Source organism: Calonectris borealis, unplaced genomic scaffold (genome assembly GCF_964195595.1).
Source record: "Calonectris borealis unplaced genomic scaffold, bCalBor7.hap1.2 HAP1_SCAFFOLD_341, whole genome shotgun sequence".
Lineage (NCBI taxonomy): Eukaryota > Metazoa > Chordata > Aves > Procellariiformes > Procellariidae > Calonectris > Calonectris borealis.
This window is the reverse complement of record NW_027441723.1, coordinates 1-21325: the sequence shown is the minus strand read 5'-3', so window position 1 is coordinate 21325 and position 21325 is coordinate 1. Positions and strand designations below refer to the sequence as shown.

The window sequence follows — 21325 nt, the reverse complement described above, 5'->3', positions numbered from 1 at the left end:
CAGGACTCCGCTGTCAAAAAATCACTGCTGAAGAAGTCTGAATTGGGTTTTCTCTCTTCCAGCGGTTACAGGGACAAGTTCCATGTGGTTTGTCAGCTTCCTCTGTTAATATCAAGGAAGTCCTGAGCACCCTTAATGCTGTGAAAATAATCAACCTGTGGTAAGAGATCACATTGCTGGTGGAAGCATTAGCAATTTTCACACAGGTGGTCCTTACCAGAGATACGTATATCAGATTACCTCTGATATGACAGCACCCGGTTTAGACCGGCCATTGGGAAGAAGCCACTTTCACACAGGAAAATTCATATGGTGCCCACTGCAGCAGTTGTCTCAGGAAAAAAAAACCAAAACCACCATCAGAGGAAGTTGTAATGATTCAGACTTGGAATCTTGAGTATTAAATTTCAGTCTCACTTGAGAACTGAGGGAAAAACATTTTCCTCCTCCCAGATTTGCTACAAATATCCATAGATAGCATCAAGTGTGCTAGATATAAAACTGATGGAACGCTAGCTGGTCCATAAAGGGTTGCACCAAGTTATCTGTAGCAAAGTAAAAAACTAGCCCAAAGGTTATGGAGATTGGAAGAGCTGGTAAGGCCTTCTTAAAGATGGCAAGAAGCAGAAGTGTAAGGCACAGACCCTGAGGGGAAGAAAAGAAAAAAAAAAAAACAAAAACATAGGGAGAAATTAGGGAACTCTGACAAGCAAAAGATTATATATATAAACATTAATCCCACAGAAATACAAGATACAGTTCACGCCTTCCTAAACTAAAGGCTTAAGTGACAGATGTACAGCCAATGAAAATCACAGCTAAAACCCCCATCAGTTTTCAGTCTGGCCACCAAATAAACAAATTCCAAAGAAAAAAATGTAGCAGTTATGACTTTCTCCCTGATGAACAATAGAAACTATCCTTATTATAATATTACATTATACTCACAATTAATATGGCTACAAAACACGCTAAAGTTGTATTCCAGTCCCCGCTTGCTGTTGCAGAGGCTTTGCCAACAAGGACACTGTAGAAAATGAAGTCTCCTAAACCTAGCTTTACTCCTCCTGCAAAAGTGAATATACGGCAGCATTCAGTATCAGACAGTCTACTAATATTACATATCAGTAATTGTCAGAGAATAATACAGATTTACATTAAGTATCAACAAGACTTGCTAATAAGAACATTTTATTTTCAAAACTAGTACCACACCTGAATCAAGTGATAAAGAAAAACTCTTGTGAAACAAGATGGCTTAGGAACATTACACCACTCAATTAGTTCATCCTCTAATTAGAATTTTTCTGTATTCCTATTCTCCTGTACATAGAAATGCAATATATACAAACTCAGATATTTGTAATTATATTTGTTGGGGGGGTGTCCACTTTTGGTTGTCATGTCATATTCAACAGAATATTGAAGTACAATTCCTTTAAGCTGGCCGAGGGAGGGGGAAAACAAGTAAGTCCTGTGCAGATCCCAGCAAAATACTCCATTGCCCTCCCAAGTTTCCTACAGAATTCTAAGGTAGTTCTAAAAAGCACTTGTGTGGGCTTTTTACACAGAGCATATCACAGAAGCAAAAAACCACATACTTAGTCCAAGATGTGAGGTTTAGGAAAACTCATGAGTTAATGTCTTACTCCTTTAAATAGTGATCACCACCTTAGCAACAACTCTGGGAGCACAATACTCAATTATTTCTGCAAACAAAATAACAAAGATTTCCTGAACACCAGTTCACTTTCTGAGCTTTTAGTCCAAGTCAGAGAGGCCAACATCAGGTCACCAGCTGTTTTCATTTGGCCTATCGTTTACTTTGTCACCTGATCACAGTGCAGCCCAAAACTCACTTTAGAGTTCTAAGAAGAACTCAGGGCATCAAAACAGAGGTGTATGCCTGGTTGATAATTGGGGAGAGGAGAAAAGGAGAAAAGAGAAAAGGAGAAAAGAGAAAAGGGGAAAAGGGAAAAGGGGAAAAGGGAAAAGGGGAAAAGGGAAAAGGGGAAAAGGGAAAAGGGGAAAAGGGAAAAGGGGAAAAGGGAAAAGGGGAAAAGGGAAAAGGGGAAAAGGGAAAAGGGGAAAAGGGAAAAGGGGAAAAGGGAAAAGGGGAAAAGGGAAAAGGGGAAAAGGGAAAAGGGGAAAAGGGAAAAGGGGAAAAGGGGAAAAGGGAAAAGGGGAAAAGGGAAAAGGGGAAAAGGGAAAAGGGGAAAAGGGAAAAGGGGAAAAGGGAAAAGGGGAAAAGGGAAAAGGGGAAAAGGGAAAAGGGGAAAAGGGAAAAGGGGAAAGGGGAAAGGGGAAAGGGGAAAAGGGGAAAAGGGGAAAAGGGGAAAAGGGGAAAAGGGGAAAAGGGGAAAAGGGGAAAAGGGGAAAAGGGGAAAAGGGGAAAGGGAAAAGGAGAAAAGGGAAAAGGAGAAAAGGGAAAAGGAGAAAAGGGAAAAGGAGAAAAGGGAAAAGGAGAAAAGGGAAAAGGAGAAAAGGGAAAAGGAGAAAAGGGAAAAGGAGAAAAGGGAAAAGGAGAAAAGGGAAAAGGAGAAAAGGGAAAAGGAGAAAAGGGAAAAGGAGAAAAGGGAAAAGGAGAAAAGGGAAAAGGAGAAAAGGGAAAAGGAGAAAAGGGAAAAGGAGAAAAGGGAAAAGGAGAAAAGGGAAAAGGAGAAAAGGGAAAAGGAGAAAAGGGAAAAGGAGAAAAGGGAAAAGGAGAAAAGGGAAAAGGAGAAAAGGGAAAAGGAGAAAAGGGAAAAGGAGAAAAGGGAAAAGGAGAAAAGGGAAAAGGAGAAAAGGGAAAAGGAGAAAAGGGAAAAGGAGAAAAGGGAAAAGGAGAAAAGGGAAAAGGAGAAAAGGGAAAAGGAGAAAAGGGAAAAGGAGAAAAGGGAAAAGGAGAAAAGGGAAAAGGAGAAAAGGGAAAAGGAGAAAAGGGAAAAGGAGAAAAGGGAAAAGGAGAAAAGGGAAAAGGAGAAAAGGGAAAAGGAGAAAAGGGAAAAGGAGAAAAGGGAAAAGGAGAAAAGGGAAAAGGAGAAAAGGGAAAAGGAGAAAAGGGAAAAGGAGAAAAGGGAAAAGGAGAAAAGGGAAAAGGAGAAAAGGGAAAAGGAGAAAAGGGAAAAGGAGAAAAGGGAAAAGGAGAAAAGGGAAAAGGAGAAAAGGGAAAAGGAGAAAAGGGAAAAGGAGAAAAGGCAACCCTACTCTCTTTCAGCAGGCCTCCAATATATAGTCTAAAATAGTGTATTCATGACAAGCTCTTAAGCCCTAAAACACCCTTTAACTACTGAAACAAAACTTGGATGCTTGCTTTCCATGTGACAGAACAATAAGCAAAGGCAACTGCTAGATAACTCTTTCCACACAAGCGAACTCTCCAAATTTCTAATAAGCTCCTCCAAACCTCTAGTAAGCTAATGCTGGCTGACAAGTCTGACTGGATCACTGCACATCTGTCATTACTATTTGCTGTAGGAATAGAGGAAGGAGAAAATTACTAGTCTGGCCAGGCAAGAGTTTTAGTTAACCAGTTAACTAAACTAAAATAGCCCAATTCCTAAAATTTTTGCATCTTAATGTTATTTTTCTAAGCTCTAGAAATGAAAATGGATTTGCAACACACTCTGAATTTGGAATTTTTGGGACAAAGTAAATTCTAAAATTGTTTTTAAAATAGAAGTCTGTATTTTTAAACAGAGGAGCACCTGAAAATCAGAGGAAGCAGTTGCACCTGCTAAACATGGCTGCATCACATGGGAAGAGCAGTTTATTAGACAGGCAGACCCTAATTTATTTAGAGCTTTGCAAATCTAATAGCAGCTTGATCTCCAACTGGAAATCAGGAGTCTGTTAAAACAGATATGAGTATTGATGTCATATGCTCTCCAAAGATACTGCACCACAGCAAGATGCTGGAGAAAAATAAGCAAGCCCATGGCATTCTGCATTCATTTCAGTCTCCAGTTAGGATTTAAACGTTGCTTTCTACGGAGTGGATTACAGTAGTTTAATCTTGAGGCAAAAAGCATTAATGACTGCATTTACAGGGCCTAAAATCCAAAAGAGGTGATACACAGCAGAACACTGTGCGGAAAAAAAAAAAGAAGCTAATGCAACTGACTGTATAATGGTCTGAAAGCAACTTGTGCTATTCAAGTTTTGAGTCTGTGTATCAAACTGAAGTTCAGTTTGGCCAATATTACTCACTCCTGCAGCAAACCCAAAAGCTACCAAAACCCAACTCCATCTATTTCTATGAGGCATGTCAGTATTGATCATGAGCAAGAGCAGCTCTTCAGCTTGCTATTAGCTCACAGCATACTGTATCTGTGCAGTCAGGATGACTAAGACTAAGACTAACTAGCTTCAGGTTTTACTAAGTCTTTCAGACACAGTACTCCATACTCACGTTCTTCAGGGTCTTCACTTGTTTGAGAGTTACTGGGTAGAGCCTGAACAGCAGCACGCGATTCAGGCGTTGATTCAATGGGTCCTATTCTATTGTCCCTTTGCTGCTGCCATTCCTGACTAAAGCCACCATCATCTGCTTCAGCATCTTCATTCCGAGTCTGGTTTGCCGGAGCTCAAAGGAAGAAAGGCATTTAAGATTCCTTCAGAAACGTACCTTCTAAAACATAACAATCTCTCCACATGTAAGATTATAGAAGAATGAGGAAGAAAGAGGTATTCTATAATATTTAGCAACATCTAACACTGGCACACACCATTACAAGACATTCTCACTTAGGATTTTAATACTTATTTAAACAATCAGGAGTCAATGCACACTCTGCAGTCACAGCATCTACATGTTGCACTCAACCCCTAATATTCAGGAGTACTTTGACATAACAGAGTGGAAGTTCTGTGGTGGCCTAATTTAAAGATCACATTTTAAGGAATAAACTCTCATCTAATATTTCATTAGCTTCTTCAGTCAACACTGACAGCTTAATTTTACAGTAAAATAGAAAACTTTACTGAAAGTTACATATTCATACACCCTTCAAACATGTTAAATTCAGAAACTCTGCTCTGCTTTAATAATACATGTAAACAAACAAACCCCATGTTTTTAAACACTAGCTGCATAGCCAAGAGGGCTAGACACATTTCTGTTTAATACAAATATAAATGAGTTAGCATTATACTGTATCACCCGAATTTGACAAGCAACTGAGCTCAGTCAATAGTTGTCTATTGAGAGTCATTTCACCACCAACATCCTGGATCTCAGAAAAACAAATGCAAGAACATTAACTGCGCAATAAGTAAGCAATTTTTGAAGTCTTGACAGATTCATCATTCCTAATAAGGCCTCCATGCTTTCACTCTTCTACAGCAACCAAGACACTTAAAAAGCTAAAAAACAAATATCCATAAACATGTTTTCCAATAAAATGACAACTATAAAGCCTTGTCAAAGAAAAACTCACCTTGTTTATCATAAGTGGAGTTTTTGGAAGCTTTCCGTTGGGCTTCTGGATCTTCCTCAGCCATGTTCACTAGCCATATCATTGTTGCTATTAAAAAAAAAACACCCAAACAACAGCATAGCTAATCATATCTTCAGATGTATGCAATTCTGAGATAGTGTTGGCATCAATCCACTCTTTTTTTTTTTTTTTTGATACAACTATCTTTTGCAACAGGCAATTTTACTCTCATCAAAGCACAGTAATATCTGGAACACGGCCAGTACCAGCTACAACATGCATTTACAGAATTTGGTGAATAAAAGTTTTATTCTTACTAGGTGTTGAAAAAAATGGCAATAGCCTTTGCCAGAGAAATTACTTCTATATATGAGGCCCACTCTGAAAGTTTGAATCAATGGTTTCTTTACTTTTTTCCCTTAATCTGTAAGTAAAAAGGTCTATTAAGACTGGTACTGAGGTACCTCAATTCAGAGGCTGTATCTGCACCAAAGTTAATTGTTCTCTGCCCCCACCATCACAAAGAATTCTCCAATCTGGAGGTAATGAAATGCTGTCACACTTAAATGGTATATTTTAATTCAAGTTTGTGGTTTCTCACAAACCTGAGGTTAACCTCTCCTCCCACAAAACAGAACAACAGGCAGCTATGAGTAGTATCAGTAAAACACAGCAAGAGTGACAGATAAAGAAACGCCTCCCCTTTCTCCACTGTAAACTTGTCCCCGAAGTAGCCAGTCAGTCTACGACACACTTCCTGCTTCCAAATACAGGCCTTTCTTGAGCACCAGTAGCCTAATGATTTATGATTAACCTATTTCACTGTTTAACCATATGATTATGAATAGCAACATGGAACTTCAGAAACAGCGGAATTATGTACTAATTGATACACAGGTCATAACAGCAATTTGTTTTCAGTAGGTTATTTTTCGCAACTGCACGGAGAAAAAACATACCAAAAAAGACCTGGACAAAACAGTTCTGGAAACAAATCTCTTCCTGGCAATTTCTCCCTTTCCTTCCAGTAACACACAGGTTATTTAAGCACTGAAAGCTGATAAATATTTTCTGAAAACAGGTACTCCCTTTGAATAGGCTTAATTCACAGTCTAATGACATACTACTTTAGCCAAAACAAGGTATATTGCCATTTTTCCTGTTCGTATTTTGTAACCAAACATGCTGGTTTTTATCTTGAAAGATCTTAGCCAGAAGTTGCTCCACATTTTTGAGTTAACAGTGAAAGGAAAACTGAGGTCCAAGTGAACAGACTAAGAATTCCAGTTGACAAGCACCAGGTTAAAACACAGAAAAATAAGAAAATCACTTCAGCTAAATGGGTGATCATAAGTTTAAAGTATTTAACAAAATGTACTTACAGGAGTAAATAAGTGCTGGGAAGAGAGTTTCGTTTCTCTCTTGGGCTGTTTCAACTAGCATACGAAGAGGACCTTTAGGACATAGGACAGCAACCAAATCTGAAAGGAAGAGCGAACAGATCTTATATCACTGAAGACATACTTATAAGAAGGTTTTTCTATAACACTTGCAGAGACTGGTAATAAGATAAAATGCTACGCTGAGCATAGACTTCTGAGAGAGCCATTGGCCACAAGTCAGTACCCTACAGGAATACTTTTTAACATTCTCAGTTATACAATCTATTTTACCTGTTACTGTAATATGTATACAAATTTAAAAAATGTGATGCTCCTCACTTAAGATATTATGCAACTGCAAATGTATCTGTGTCTGTATGTTGACCTGCAAGTTGAAAGCAAATAATTCACGAAAGCTACTATTCAACTAACATCTTGGAAATCTCCAAGCTTGCTTTCTATTATCAAAGTTTTTCTTAACCCAAGTTTAATGCTAAAACAAATTCTAAGACAACAGGTAAGTGTGGCTTACATAATTTCTATGAAGTAGGCATGACTGCCAATTTATTCCCACTTAAAGATGAAAAAAAGTGAATGTGCATGTGAAGAGGAAAAAAACCAGGTTTATTAAGCATTGTGGAAAATGCTGTGTTTGCACGCATTTGAGAGGTGTTCAAAGCATATTTAGCATAAGAAAAGAACGGCAGCTTTTTGTTGCTTCCCTCAATTCTTGTTAACGGGACAGTAAATGAAACTGGATGAACAAGTAAAAATTAACTGAAAAGCAATCCTTTACAAAATAGTATGACTGACAAGTTACTCATACAGATCAAAGCACAGTATTAAGAAAAACTGATCTATCAGATGCTCCATTTGCTTTTCCACCTGAATGTTGATGGTTTGTTAATGAAATTTGCAACTCCACAAACAACCTCAGCTACTTTTCCCTTGTCTTGCATATTCGGATAGGAAGCTGTAACATTTACATATTAACCTTGCTACTACCTTTTGCAGTTGTCCACTCACTGTATGTCTTTAAATTCATTTGAAACAAAATCTGACACCAAAAGGAACAGCTTACTTGTCAGGAGCTGTATGCTGCACAGAGCAGGCCTTCTGCACCTTAGCTAACTGCCCTAGCACCACTGCTGGTCCCGCTCAAGTAAAGAATTCTTAGCGTGGGGTCACAGGCTTTGAAACTTACCTCCTCTTTACTCAAAACAACCACGTTATGGTCTTGGAATATGATCTGAAGAGTAATTTCATTTTGCAATCACTGATTGAAGGCTGAATGCTTGGAATACTCACATTTGTTCCAGTCATACGAAGGGTGGAAGTGGGGAGGGGGGATGGGAAGGTTTTCTTAACGTGCCTTATGATCCATGAGCATACACACGAGGGACATTTTTCCTCCCTCTGAAGGAAGAGGACACCTAAGGAGTACACTGACCTACCAGAGCTAATCAAATCTTATTAACCCCTGCACTTCTACAACTGGACAGATTCTCAGCCTTTATCATTATCAGTGACTTTCAGAGTACACATTCATCACGCTTCCATGCTTCCAAAAAAATTCAAGTTATGAGCACATCTTCATGGATACACTTAGCTGTACCGTTTTAATTATGTCTAAGTAACTGGATTTTAGTCTTGCCTGGGAAGTAAATCAGTATTTGGGATATAGAGTAATCTTCTTACCAAAAGTGTCCAGTGCCCTCTAAAGCTTTATGAAAAAACTGCATCTAGGTATCTCTCAGTCATCATTCTGAAAAAGCATAATATGCGGTAATTCAAATGAACTTCCTTTTTATTTAAAAAAAAAAATCAAGGAAACAATTCTCACAACTATATCCTTCTAAATGTAAAATGACTTTGAGCAATGAAAACTGCCTTTAATCCTTCCTTGCTTTCTTCTCATTATATTATTAGGCATGGAGCAGGGTGTTGTTTCTATGTCCACAAATTTGAGTAATTCGTAGGTTGGGCAGATCTATACCTATATGGGACTGTACCTAAACAACAAGCTCCTACATTCTGAATACACAATAGTTTCCAAGGATTCTTGGGGAAAATGAGAAGCCAAAAACTCTCCACCTTCACAGAAGAGATCAAAAAACACGAAGGAAGATGGCATCACACAAAGCCCTTAGCTGCAGGGGACTGATCTCGGTTTAGATCATGATCTTATTTCTGAAGTCTGTAATCACCTTATCCACTACTTTGAGTGATACCCCCCCCCTTTTGTTTTTTTAAGGTCTAGTCAGATAAACTTCCAAAAGTCAGGGAATAGAAGAAATTCCCACCATAATACCTGTTACTATGCCTTGCCCCACACCTTACCGTACACTGAAATGACAGCCAGGATAAGCCACGCAGTCCATTCAGGAAGGTACTTAATGAACACCAAGGCCATGAGAGCGCTTATCATAATGAGATATGCCTGCTGGAGCCGAAGCGGACCCTTCCAATGAATACAGATCATTCCCACAACACCGAAGTTCCAGATCATGAGTGCCACTGTAATGTAGTCCATGGCAACATTATATGTCTTAAACACTTCACTAAAAAAAAAAAAAAAAAAAAAACCCACAAAAACAAAAACGGAAAAGCATTTGCTTAAAACAATGGAAACAAGTTACAGATGCAAGCTTCAGATTTTTTCCTCCCCCTAGAGACCAAATTAAATAAGCTTCTTCAAAGAGAAGTGTATCTGTCACCAAGTGGTACAAAAATATACACAGTATAATAATTTAATGGCATAACTCTAGTTACAAATCCTGATCAGGTTGCTCATTTTAGAGAATACCGAGTATTAGGTACAACTTTTCTTGATGTCTGGATAAAAGCATGCTTCCAAATTTGAAAAGAAAAACACTGAATATATTTTGCTGAGAGAGTAGATTCTTTTCAGCTGATTCTTTTCTGCCACTCTCATGCAAACAGCCTTTGCATATACAGCCCACCACCAAAGCCACGATGTAAACAACTCCTCTTGAGTCATATGGCTATGAAAAATTAACTTATCAGAAGATACGCTAGCAGAATAAGCTACCCTCTGGAAGATAGCTTATTCTGGTGATGCATGTGATGGACAGCTTCTGTACAATATCAGAGGCACTAGAAACCCATAAATATCTCTCTCTTTTATGTGTACTCTATGAACCTATACAAACCTAAAAATTTTATTGAGTAGCTTACTCACTATCATTCTTATTAAGATTCAAGGACTAGTTCTAAAATAAATACATACACGAAGTGATACATGAAAAATAGCATATTAATGCTTTAGTTCACTTACCCCAGGTAGATGAAGGAGAAAAAGAAAAGCAGCAAAAGAGAAGAAATTATAAGCCAGCCATGGATCACCTGGAAAAAAGATATCAATACAGCTTTTTTTTTTAGATGTGTTATTTTAAAGTTAATATCTACTTAAAAATGCTTTTAAGGTTATTTTCCCTTTTGATTAAAGCAAGAAAGTGATATTCAGTTATCTCGCTCTTTGGTTGTTGCTAAATTCGTATTTAGTCTACACACATTATTGTATTTCAATTTACATTGATGAATTTTAAGTGCTTTGCGGTCTTTCAATAGAGGTTCTATACGATGAAAACTACTGTTTGTATATTTTTAGACCATTTTGGTAAGAGTGGAGTTATAGCATAGCAGAAGTATCCAGTATTAACACAGATGGAAAACTTGATTCATTTTTGCGCAATTAAAAAGCCTGCTCTGATTCCAAATCATTTTCAGAACACAGTTATAGAATTAAATGCGGAACACAGAAAAACCTTCAGTGCTTATCTGTTGGAATTCAGAATTAGCATGTCATCGATGAATGACTATGTAAGGTTTTCTATATTCTCTATCGATCATCTATAGACAAAATCCCTAATTTTGATATGAGTGCAGATATGCATGCCCAACAATTTAACAAAAAACAGTTCAGGGTTGTACTCAATGGGGACACGCATAGATTTAAACTTGGAAATGACAGGCGCTCAGACTTTGCATTGATGAAAGTCATACCACTCCAGTGTACTACTGTGCAAAATTAAAAATTAAAATTGAAGAGCCCTGTAACTTTGGTAATCTCTGAACTGAGAATGAAACATATATTTGTCAAATTCTCAGCGCAGAATCTTATATATAAAACCAGACCTAACACTGCAAGTAGGTAACCCGACAGAAGCAATAATCTAGAAATTCAAGCTGCATAAGAAATCCTGCTTCGAATAGACATGCTCAGTGGAAGATTAACTGGTTAAATTAGCTATATGTGTACACCAGACCAAAGTATTCAGAAACTGTTTAGAAATTGTGTTATCTATTTCTCTTCTTCTGAAAGATGTGTAGTAGAATGCACCTTATGTCATAGTTTTTAAAATATTTTGCAAAAGTTAATTTAGAAGTAAAGCCCATATGCACACAGACTAAAGGAATCACGTTTAAGCGAGGCAACCAGGACTTTCCAGCAAATTAAGAATCCAGCTATTACAGTTAGTAATTTAGTACATTTAGTCTAATACTAAATTTTTCATAAGCATTTTTAAAGTTCTCAGCAATTTTTGAAACATTCATTCTCCTCCTTCACACTGTCTGTCTTTCAAAACAAGTTCAAATTTAACCTTCAACCTAATTAAACCTGTCATTTAACTTGCTAATCTAACAGATTGGCTTTCCATATTTGCTACTGTATTCTCAAAAAGACTTAAGAATTTCCCACGTGTAATAAGCACGGTGCCTGTAAAGATGCTGCAGGAAAACTGTCAAAGTATCTGTCTCAGTCTGTCAAACTGTCACCACTCATAGCAAGTGGGGGGAAAAAAACTAAAAATACTAAGACTGAAGACTGATAGGTACCTGAAACAGAATCCAGCTTTCAAACAACTTCAAAAGCTACCTATATATCTATGTAGTGACCTAACAAGAGTAATTTTATTTCTCTGTAAAACTAGTTGAAACCATTTTAAGAAAATGGCAAAGAAAGCTGTGTCATTTCTTTTAATAATGTGACTTCTATCTGTAGTTCTTGTATTTGTAGTATAAGCTCTTAAACTTTCTTACCACTTAAGAAAATAATGTGAATACTAATGTTTCATTCTAGCAGAGAGTAAAATGCTAACAATACCAAACATCAAGGCCATAGTCCAGCAAATGTTTACACACACTTTGCGTAACTACTGTCAACAGTACTAAAGGAGGTAGTTTCAAGAGTTGACATAAGTAGGCATTTTACACACAGACGTTTGTTTTATTCTCAGTATGTATCTCTTTTGCTATAGCATTTTCCAGATCACTGGCCTCTTTCCATACAAGTGATTTTTCCAAAGTATTTCTTGTAAGTTTTGACCAGCTTTTCCTAGTAGGATACCATGACAGGTTTGTTGCCTTCTAATTGAAGAATTTTCATTCTTCATTTGACAACAGCTTCAACACTAATTGATTGCTGGTACAGAGTCGGCTTTGCCTGCTAAAACTTGAATGCAGAGACTTAAAATGAGCTACAGCAACCAAATTTTGGTTAGGCAGACTAAAACAATGAAGAATGCAGAGAATAATAAAATCTGTTAAAAAGAAAAGCTAGTCAAATACAATCACCTTCGAAGATGCTATTTCTTGTTAAATTTAGGAGCTAGAATCAGGACCATGCTTAACTTATCACGTACAGGAGAAATATAGGAAACTAACAGCAGTAAAGCTGAAATAGTATTTTCTTCCTTCAAAGGAGTTTTCAGATAAAAATCTTGTAAAGATAAGCAAATTATCACTACCAGCTGGAGGCCTAACATTCATTATAAGTTCCATGCCCCTAGACTACATTCTACATATAGAACTGCATGTAAAATAGAATTCAATGGACAGGCAACTACATTTTACAGCATTCTGGTATAGCAGAATAGAAATACTCTGTTAGCAATTCTAAAAATAAGTTAATTATTTCTTTTAATTAGCATAAAATATAACCACAGGAAATTTCTGTTGTCTAATCATTCTAATTTTTTAGTCCAACAATTATTTTTGAAAGGAGAACGTGCAGTGCTTCATAAGGTCAAGAGGGAAGCCAGAAATGTGAAAAGCTTAGTAAAAACTAGTTGATGCCTTCAGCACTGAGGAGAACTGATTAGCTGCCAAGGAACCTAGCTGAATTACATCAGTTATTTGACTTCATTAAAATGAACACTTTAAAAAGAAAACTTTGTCAGTTCGGATTTAACACCACGCTGTGATAAAAGAGAAGGTCCATACTTTAAAAAACACTATTCCAAGCTGTATGCAGATTCAGGTGAAAATAATTTCCCCAGTCGCTCCACAGATACTTTGTAAAGGAGTTTCACCCACAGCCATGAAGACCAAAGCCATTTTTCCCTCTTGAAAACAAAATAAAGTGGAGCAAAGCTTTGTGCCAGTGCATGGATCCCAGTGCCTGTTTTACAACTATGAAACAGATTCAAGGTTCTGGCTGCACACTGGGAAGTTTTATTAGGCCAAACTTTGTCAAATGGGTCATTAAGACCCAAAGACAACCAGGAATTTTCACGAACAACTCCTCCCAGGCAGGTGACATTGCAATTATTTATGCTAAGCCTGGACTTGCCTAGATTACCTGATTGAAGTCTTTCACAAAAAAGCCTTAGCGTCTCTGTGTTTGCTATAAGGATATCGCCTGGCCGTGTAGAGCCATGCACAAATCACGTTCTTGGGAGACTTCTATACTGGGGCCAGGGTAGGGAGAGGGGAGCCCTTGAAAAGCCCCTGAAGTCCTGAATAGATTTCAAATTGTAGGACCAGGTCTGTACTTTGTAGTTCTTGACCGCAGGAAGATTTCAGTACATGGTACATTTCACAGGAATAGGAAGGAATGCCCCCTAATTCTAACTGACAAAACAGCCAGCAGCGTTCGCACTGGGCCTCTGCCTCCCCATTGCATCAAAGGAACAGAAGCCACAAAACTGAAACAGTGAATTGAGTCACCAATTCTGCTACTTTTGCTCACTCATCCTTGATAACCCCTCATTTTGTTCCATTCTTGATAATCTAATAAATAAAATACTAATAAATAAAACTAGCACAATTACTCAAGTCAATTATATTTATACTCACCTTGTAGCACCTGTATTTGTAAAGCACAACCAGGAGTATCGTCATGACAATGATAACGCTGATCATGATAGCCGCGTTGAGAATTGAATTCAGGGCTCTCTGTCCTACCGTCTCTGTCTCTTCTGTGAAAGGAGTGTAGATGCTACAACAACAAAGAGTCAACTGAAATGCCACTGAATGCACAGATGTTTCTGATATGCGAGGCCAACATCAAATGATATTGCAGTAATCTTTCAATTCAGAGCTGTAAATGCAACAGCTATTTTCTACTTAGGCAAAATTTGAAAGGCGGCACAGTATCATATCAGGCAAACTTTAAAAAAAAAAAAAAATTCCTTAGAAGACTTGCCTTTTCTACATTCTTAGATTACTACTATTTTCTACTTTGTAAAACAAACAAAAACCAGAACTGCACGTTGTTTGATACAATTACCTACATGCTATGAATCATGAGACTATTACTGCAGCTAGACCTTTACAAGCACACCATCTAGTGGATTTACAATGAAAGGTTCCCCAGTGATTTCAACAAAACAATGTATGGGCTCAACTCTCTTTCTTAAAGAAATACAACAACCTGGGGAAAAAACCACTTCATTAGGGGAAGAAGGGGGAGGGGTGGGGGAGAAAACACCATAAATAAAACCTCAAGAAAAATAATTCTTTGATCAATAACTTTGACAGTGAAAAAGAACTTTGTGGTTTATTGAAACATTTTATGACACGCTTATATTATACAAACATTTCAAAGCCGCACACACTTTGAATCATTTTGTCTAAACATTTTCACAGTGGAATATTTAGCCTGATTTGCTGCAGGTTCTGACAGGCTCAGTGTTCTTCTTTTGCCTCTCTCAATCAGCTTTCACTGAAATTGTTTTTTTTTTTGCAACATTAATATTTTGTCCCCTGCCAAAAAAGTCTATACGGAAACCTGCCAGGAAAGTTTTTGTAACTGCAACAGAAATGAACCTCATAAAGCTATCTTCCTCTTGCCTTTGAATTTCTTTATCAAACAGCATAGGCAAACCAAAACTTGGCATATATGTTACTTCATTTATATAAGTAGTTTTTTTCCTTTTCCAAAATCTTTGTATTCTAGCGGAGTACAACTGAAATGGTTTTGGCTCAGGATTGAGTTTATTTTATAAATATCACAGGGCACGACGAAGTATTAAAATGAGGACTAGGATTTGAATCAAGCAGTAACAACCAAGATATCCCAATTGGTCACCAGACAGACTACAAATGTCAATAGTACCACGAATATGATTTCTGGAAGGAATAAAACAAAACTATTTTCGGGCTAGTGGAGGGGAAAAGGGAGGAAAGAGGGAGTTCACTGGCTGAATTAGACTCCTGAAGAAATGGAGATTAAAGAAAGTTATCTAGGTGAGTCCATTGAAAAGTTAGGGGAAAAAAATTGATACATACAGCTGTCCATCCTTGCGTGTATAAAAGCTGACAGACTTGATGGTTGCAACAACGACCACCATGCAAAGTGTGACAGGTACAAACAACATAATCACATGTTTTGCCCCATATTTTAGTGTCAGCTCCTCATCTTCTTCTTCATCTTGTTCCACCACTTGCTGAATGTTGTTTTGTGGCTGCCCATTGGTCTCAGACTCGGGATTGTCATTTCTTCTGCGCTCGCTATTATCATGGCGACGTCTTTCGCTGTTGTCATTCTGCAATACATAAAAAAAAAGTTTCCTCAGGAACTATCCACAATGATATTCTTGTACACTAAGCTAAAGATGATCTTGAGGAGGAAACGTGTAAGGTAATATTTACAGCCAAGAACACCTGCCGCAGCAAGGACTTAAACAGTAGTAGTTAATTGCATCACATAGTTATCAAAAGAATGGGAGCACAGGGTTGTCTTAGAAGCATTTATATTAAAACCAGCAGTAGCTGAAAGTAGGGCTGGTTGCATCTAACAGACTATGTTGCCTCTCCTTTAAACAGAATTTAAAAAGCTGAATAAAAAAAGACAGCTTTTTCCCTTGGTCCAAACTACAGTTGATACAAGGGTGCATAACAGTAGATTACTCACAGCTTGACAAGAATTAACTGTACCTGTTTCCTAGAAATAATGCCAAACAGACATTTATGAACCTAACTCCATGAAAGTCCCAAGAAAATTTCTACTTTCCTTACCAAGTTACTCCCACTACAGTCCACTAACTAGAATATATATTAAAATGGAGTTTCACGAGGTATTGTGTTCCCACATTTTTAGCGAGAAGAATGACATAGAAACGGTGATCAAACTCAGGTAATTCTCAGTCTTTATACTGAGATTTGATCCCAAAGCTTTAGCGTGATGAGCTAAGCGTGCAGATTCTTTCTCTCCTTTCCTAAGGATACTACTGCCACATCCTTCCACTGACACTGAAGAAATTCCACCACCCTTGTCAACAAATATGAAAGAGCTTCCTAGCCTTCCTGATACTGCTACACAAAACATCAAGGGTGTAATTCAAACGCAACAACAGAGGTAAACTTTCAATGGAATTAAGATTAACCACAAGCAAAAACACGAATTGGGAACACCACCTACAAGTAAATGATCAGGCCTGCGCTCCTCCTGTTGTCACAAACCTTTTGTCCCCTCTCCAAGAAGCCCCGTCAGCAGGAGGCATTCAGCCTTTTATATGTTGTGTGCACATACAGAGAACCCAACAGGAGACTGAGCTATGTTTTACCTGTTCTGGACTACAAAGAAATAAAACCATTTTATGTTTACCAGTCACTCTAACCAGTATACAGTCTACTCTTTTTTTTACTGTATTACCATTTCCAAAGTCAATACTGTACTGTTCCCACTCCCTCCACTCAAGAGGTTTAGCATAAAAGAGATGTAACACAAAGATTTTTGATTCCTTACAAAATGAATCTCATTTCTTCAGAATTACTTCATTTACAAACAGTTCCGTCTGAGTAAGTGCACTAAAGCAGCTTCAGATTAAAATGTACAATAAACTGAAGGAAGATACCTTTTGCAATACCTTTAAAATACCACTCAGTTTTAGTAAAATTGCTCTAGACATAAGATAGGGCATTGAAAATAACCCAATGTATTTCTGCTTAAGTACTCTTATGCAGGTAATCTTTTCCTTAAACATGCAATGTTAAAGTCTCATTACCTGTTCTTAATAGCATTTCCAAACATAACTGCTGACTTGTATCTCATCAACTCACTGCAGTTTTTTGATAAATCAATAGCAATTTTGGAGATTCTTTACACAGAACTTTCCCAGTCCCACCCTCAGAAAAGATAAGATGTTAAGTACACACTCAGAAACTCATAGTGGGGTTTTCAGAAGCACTTAAGGGATTAAGGAGTACAAGTCCCTGGACTTTGAACTGCAAACACTGACGCTGCTAAAACCTTAGTTGAAGCTTTACAACTTCCCCAGCTCATGAAAAATTTGCTTTTACAAAACATTACAAAGCAACAATACACATCAAATGCTTTGACTATTTACTCCTTTTTTGTGGTATCCTCAAGATCAAGTTCAGCAGGGTTTCAAGAACTGTCCTCTGAAAATTTGCTTTATTTTTCAAAATGGAAACTGAATGTAAGGGGAGGGAAAAAAAAACCTAAAATTGTCTTAAGCAATTAAAACTAGCAGGCAACCAGACTTTTAGAATTAAGGTTTTAAGCTTGATTTGAATTTAGTATCATTAACTTAAAGTATGTCCTGAAAAAGATTTTGAGTTCAATATTATTTCTTACTAAATGAAAGATTCATTATAAATCACTTGGGGTTTTGCATGAAGTCCTCACATACAATTATCAAAAGTCAGATAGAAAAAGGAATATGGGAGAATGCAAATGAAGAGATTATGTTTAATTGTTCTGAAATGCTGGCTGCAACTGAACCTCCTTCTGTAGCGATTATAGCTCAAATGTAACATTTTTAACTTTGATAGTGAAAATACACCATTTCTCTCAGTCTACAACAAGACAATAAGCTTACCTGTCTAAATAAACTGCCTAAGATGATCATGAGTAACACTACATTGGAGATGATCAGAGCCTTGGAACACTTCACAAATAAAGCAGACCTAGTATTTAGGTTTCTGCGCACTTGCAGAATACGTTGCTCTTTCTCTGCTGTAATACCAGTCCTGTATGAGGGAGCACTTATCCCTATCTTAGGCACAGAAATATAAAAAGTAAAATAAAAATCTACAGCTTTGCAAAGCAAACACAAAAACAGCCAAAGGAAAAGCCTCATTAACTTGCACACCCCTCAAAAAACTGCGAAATCAAATATAAAGAGAAAAAATGAAGAAATTAGACCAGTATGTGCCATTTTATTCCCTCTGCTAGTTAGGAACAAAGACACAATCACAAAATGCCTTTACATATTAAAACACAGTGCAGGAAAACCAGATCAGCATCAAAGGGTTATTCGCTGTTAAAACTAGAAAAAAGTTGTCCTTTCAGGCTACTAAAGTGTAGCTAAATGTGACATGCACGTGCCCCACTGCTTAAAAGAACAAAGTGCACTCATATCCTACCTGATCAGTATTAAACAGAGCAGAGGCCATGGACTCTTGCTGAAGTGGAAGCAAAGGAACAGACTCTTCACTTTCCTCAGACATAGTTAAAAGTGAAAATTCTGAAGCTAAAAAGTCAGTAACACCTGTTGTAACACCGTAAGCAAACGTAAGTTACGAACTACGCGCTTTCAGGTGAATAAACAATATCAAAAGCAAATGATAGTTTTTTCCTATCAGGAAAATAGTTAATAGCAAACCCAGAGCAATGCCCCTGAACCAAGAGATAAAAAAGTTAGCATATTTGATAAAAAGTTTTTATTTATTAAATCCAGATTTATACATCAGAAGCAGACCCCCTTGCCTGACAGTCAGTGGGCACGGACTTCATTAGTTCTCACATACTCCATTTAGATTTAAAGGTCCTTATACAGTGGCTGATATTGAAGCCGGGCTGAACTCTTGGTGTGTGACTGGAAGAAGAGATGGCAAATTATAGTACTTAGTGATTTCACATGCTGACTGTTAGCCACAGAAGCTAGATATTCTTAAGCAGGAAAGGATTTTTGTATGTATGTACAAAAACAAACCAGGTATGTGTAGGGGAGAAAAATTACATTACAACTAAGTATTGAAACTACACCTAGAGTTACACTTAAACATGGAAAGAAAAAGCACAAGTAGTAGTTATTCATCAGTACCGTCTGTCAGCGAGAAGTAAATAGAACCAGCCGTCCCCCATTGCTGGGAAGGAGCATCAGCAAGTTATCTGTAAGGATGGTGAGCCCACAGCTTATTGCTGAGCTCTGCCTTTTTAATCTGGCAGAACTGTTCAATAAAAGTTAATCTCTCACCTGTCCAAGATGGAAAGAAACCTTTTTCACTCCCTCTAATGTAAAAGCACAGAGGATGCGGTAGGAAAGCTTCCACTTTTCTATTTTTATTAACAGTTTCTATAATCAGTAAGGTCTTAAGACAAACTGACTTCTTAATTTAAAAATAAATTTTCAAATGTTTTATATTTTTACTGATATAGCAAGATGCTGATCTGAAACAAAGACAAGGATTTTTCAAAATTCTACTTAAGCTGCTGGATTGTATAGAAGAGTTAGCACAGGGATCAAAATATTCTCTTGAATCACTGCCATAAACATGGCTACAAGTGGCCCAGCCTCAGAAGAGCATTTCTGTGTCACAAGGAAACCTGATATGCAAGAGCTGTAGCAGGAACAAAGAACTGAGCATAACTAATCCAAGAGCCTGAGCACCACACCCAGGTAGATCATCTAAACTTGGTTTTACCAAAACACATGCAGTACAATGAGTACAGTTTTAGCCACAATTGTGCGCTTAGGTCTTTCAAAGCAATGATATAAAACTTTATGGTTTGAGTTCCCCCTCCCCCCAAAACCTCAAGAACTTGAGAGCACCTTGACAATTATTCACAAGACAGTGCTGCTCTTCCTGCAGAGGAGTAGTCCTCCAGCAATAGCAACAACAAAACCCAGGCTGCAAGCTCTACCCAAACTAAAATTAACTCTGTGACTGAGAAACCCGTGAATCAAGCAGACCACAGCCAGGCTAGATCAAGAGAGCTCACTAAATCCTCTAAAGGTCAATGTTTGACATGGGAGCGTCCCACCCCATTTTCTTATTTTTCTTGAGGGCTTCGTCACTCCAACACCACTTCAAACTGGGAGAAATCTGTATATAAAAATGAGTTTAGAACATTAGATATTTTACAGAACATTTCTTTCAGCACTGCTTATCACCGTAACAGTCCAGATAGAGAAAGCTACTCCCAACAAACAGATTTCTAGAGTTCTGAACTGTATTTTCATCCACACTCATTATTCATCCCGCTTTAACTGCTACCAGGTAATAAAATTGTTTGTTACATACAGTGTTGCTGAGGTGGTTATCAGGGAAGTTTTCTGTCAGCTGCCCATGCTGAAACTGGGGTAAATGCGCAGACAGTTCTGTCATTGGGGCTGTCCTCTGGAAATCGCTTATTTACAAAATGGATCTTTCCTCCTGAGATGCTGAAAGGAAAAAGATGTGTAAAAAGCCTTTGTTCTTATATGACCAAGTTCTCCATCCCCTCCCTACCCCAATTTTTAGAGTTCACACAAACCAAAGATAACCATTTTCTATCTACACCATGATACCGAAACTGTATCACATCTTTACTAAGAGGTCATAACAGGGATTTTCCAGCATAAAAATAAGAGCGTCTAGGCGTTATCAAATTAGTTCATCAGCCCCGGAAGTAAGCCAGCAACAAACTAATCATTCAAAACAGTTCTCCATTCCTTCTTATGCAATAAATGAGAAGCACTGCACGCTTGCTCAGAGCACAACTTGTATGTTTTTATCTCAGCAGAGTACAATTGCTCCAAGTTGTTCGGTTTTGGATTGCTGATAAGTCAAGGGGAATCTTCAAGCAAGGATGACTGAGTTACACTTGATCATTTAAAATCTGGATATATCTTTAATGCTGTAATGCCCTAAGAGCGACCTAGAGCTACACAAAGCAGTATTTCAGCTGAGTCTCGAGAACTAATGTGCATTCATTTCCCCTAGTGATAGCTTTTATGTACCAGCCAAATGTACATAAACATATGCTTGTAACAGCTTTATACATTCTTCCGTAAAAAAAGTCACACGCTAACATTTTCTTATGAATAACCATGTGCTCCATAACAAAGGAGGATAAAGCAATATAGGGGAAAGAGGAAGAAGGGTGACATAACTACGTAAGTTTCAGAAAAAACATAATTTTAAGAAACAATGAGTAGGCCTAGATAAATCACTAGCTTGGTAACACAAAGCATAGGGAAGTGAATAAACCACTGCCTGAAGGGTGGAGTGCCAGTCTCCCCTTCATCCCAAGTGACTCCTGCTCCTACC

General features: G+C 37.7%; 1 protein-coding gene across 3 annotated transcripts; it reads right to left on the bottom strand.

Annotated features, from left to right (window-relative positions):
- Positions 1–11: 11 nt before the first annotated feature.
- LOC142077620 (presenilin-1) lies at positions 12–20571 on the bottom strand. Of its 3 annotated transcripts, XR_012671937.1 has the most exons (12): positions 20318–20571; positions 18437–18475; positions 15335–15591; positions 13901–14042; positions 10098–10165; positions 9140–9360; positions 6800–6898; positions 5418–5504; positions 4391–4564; positions 949–1067; positions 241–645; positions 12–138 (listed from the first exon to the last, which is right to left on the bottom strand). XR_012671937.1 is itself a non-coding variant. In XM_075139554.1 (11 exons), the coding sequence occupies exons 1-11, from the start codon at positions 20399–20401 to the stop codon at positions 490–492; spliced, it is 1446 nt and encodes a 481-aa protein (XP_074995655.1). In that variant the 5' UTR covers positions 20402–20571; the 3' UTR covers positions 12–489. The 3 variants fall into 3 exon arrangements, 2 of the variants coding, with proteins under 2 accessions (XP_074995655.1, XP_074995656.1); XM_075139554.1 differs by having other exon boundaries at positions 12–645; XM_075139555.1 differs by lacking the exon at positions 18437–18475 and having other exon boundaries at positions 12–645; positions 20318–20570.
- Between the last annotated feature and the right edge of the window lie 754 nt (positions 20572–21325).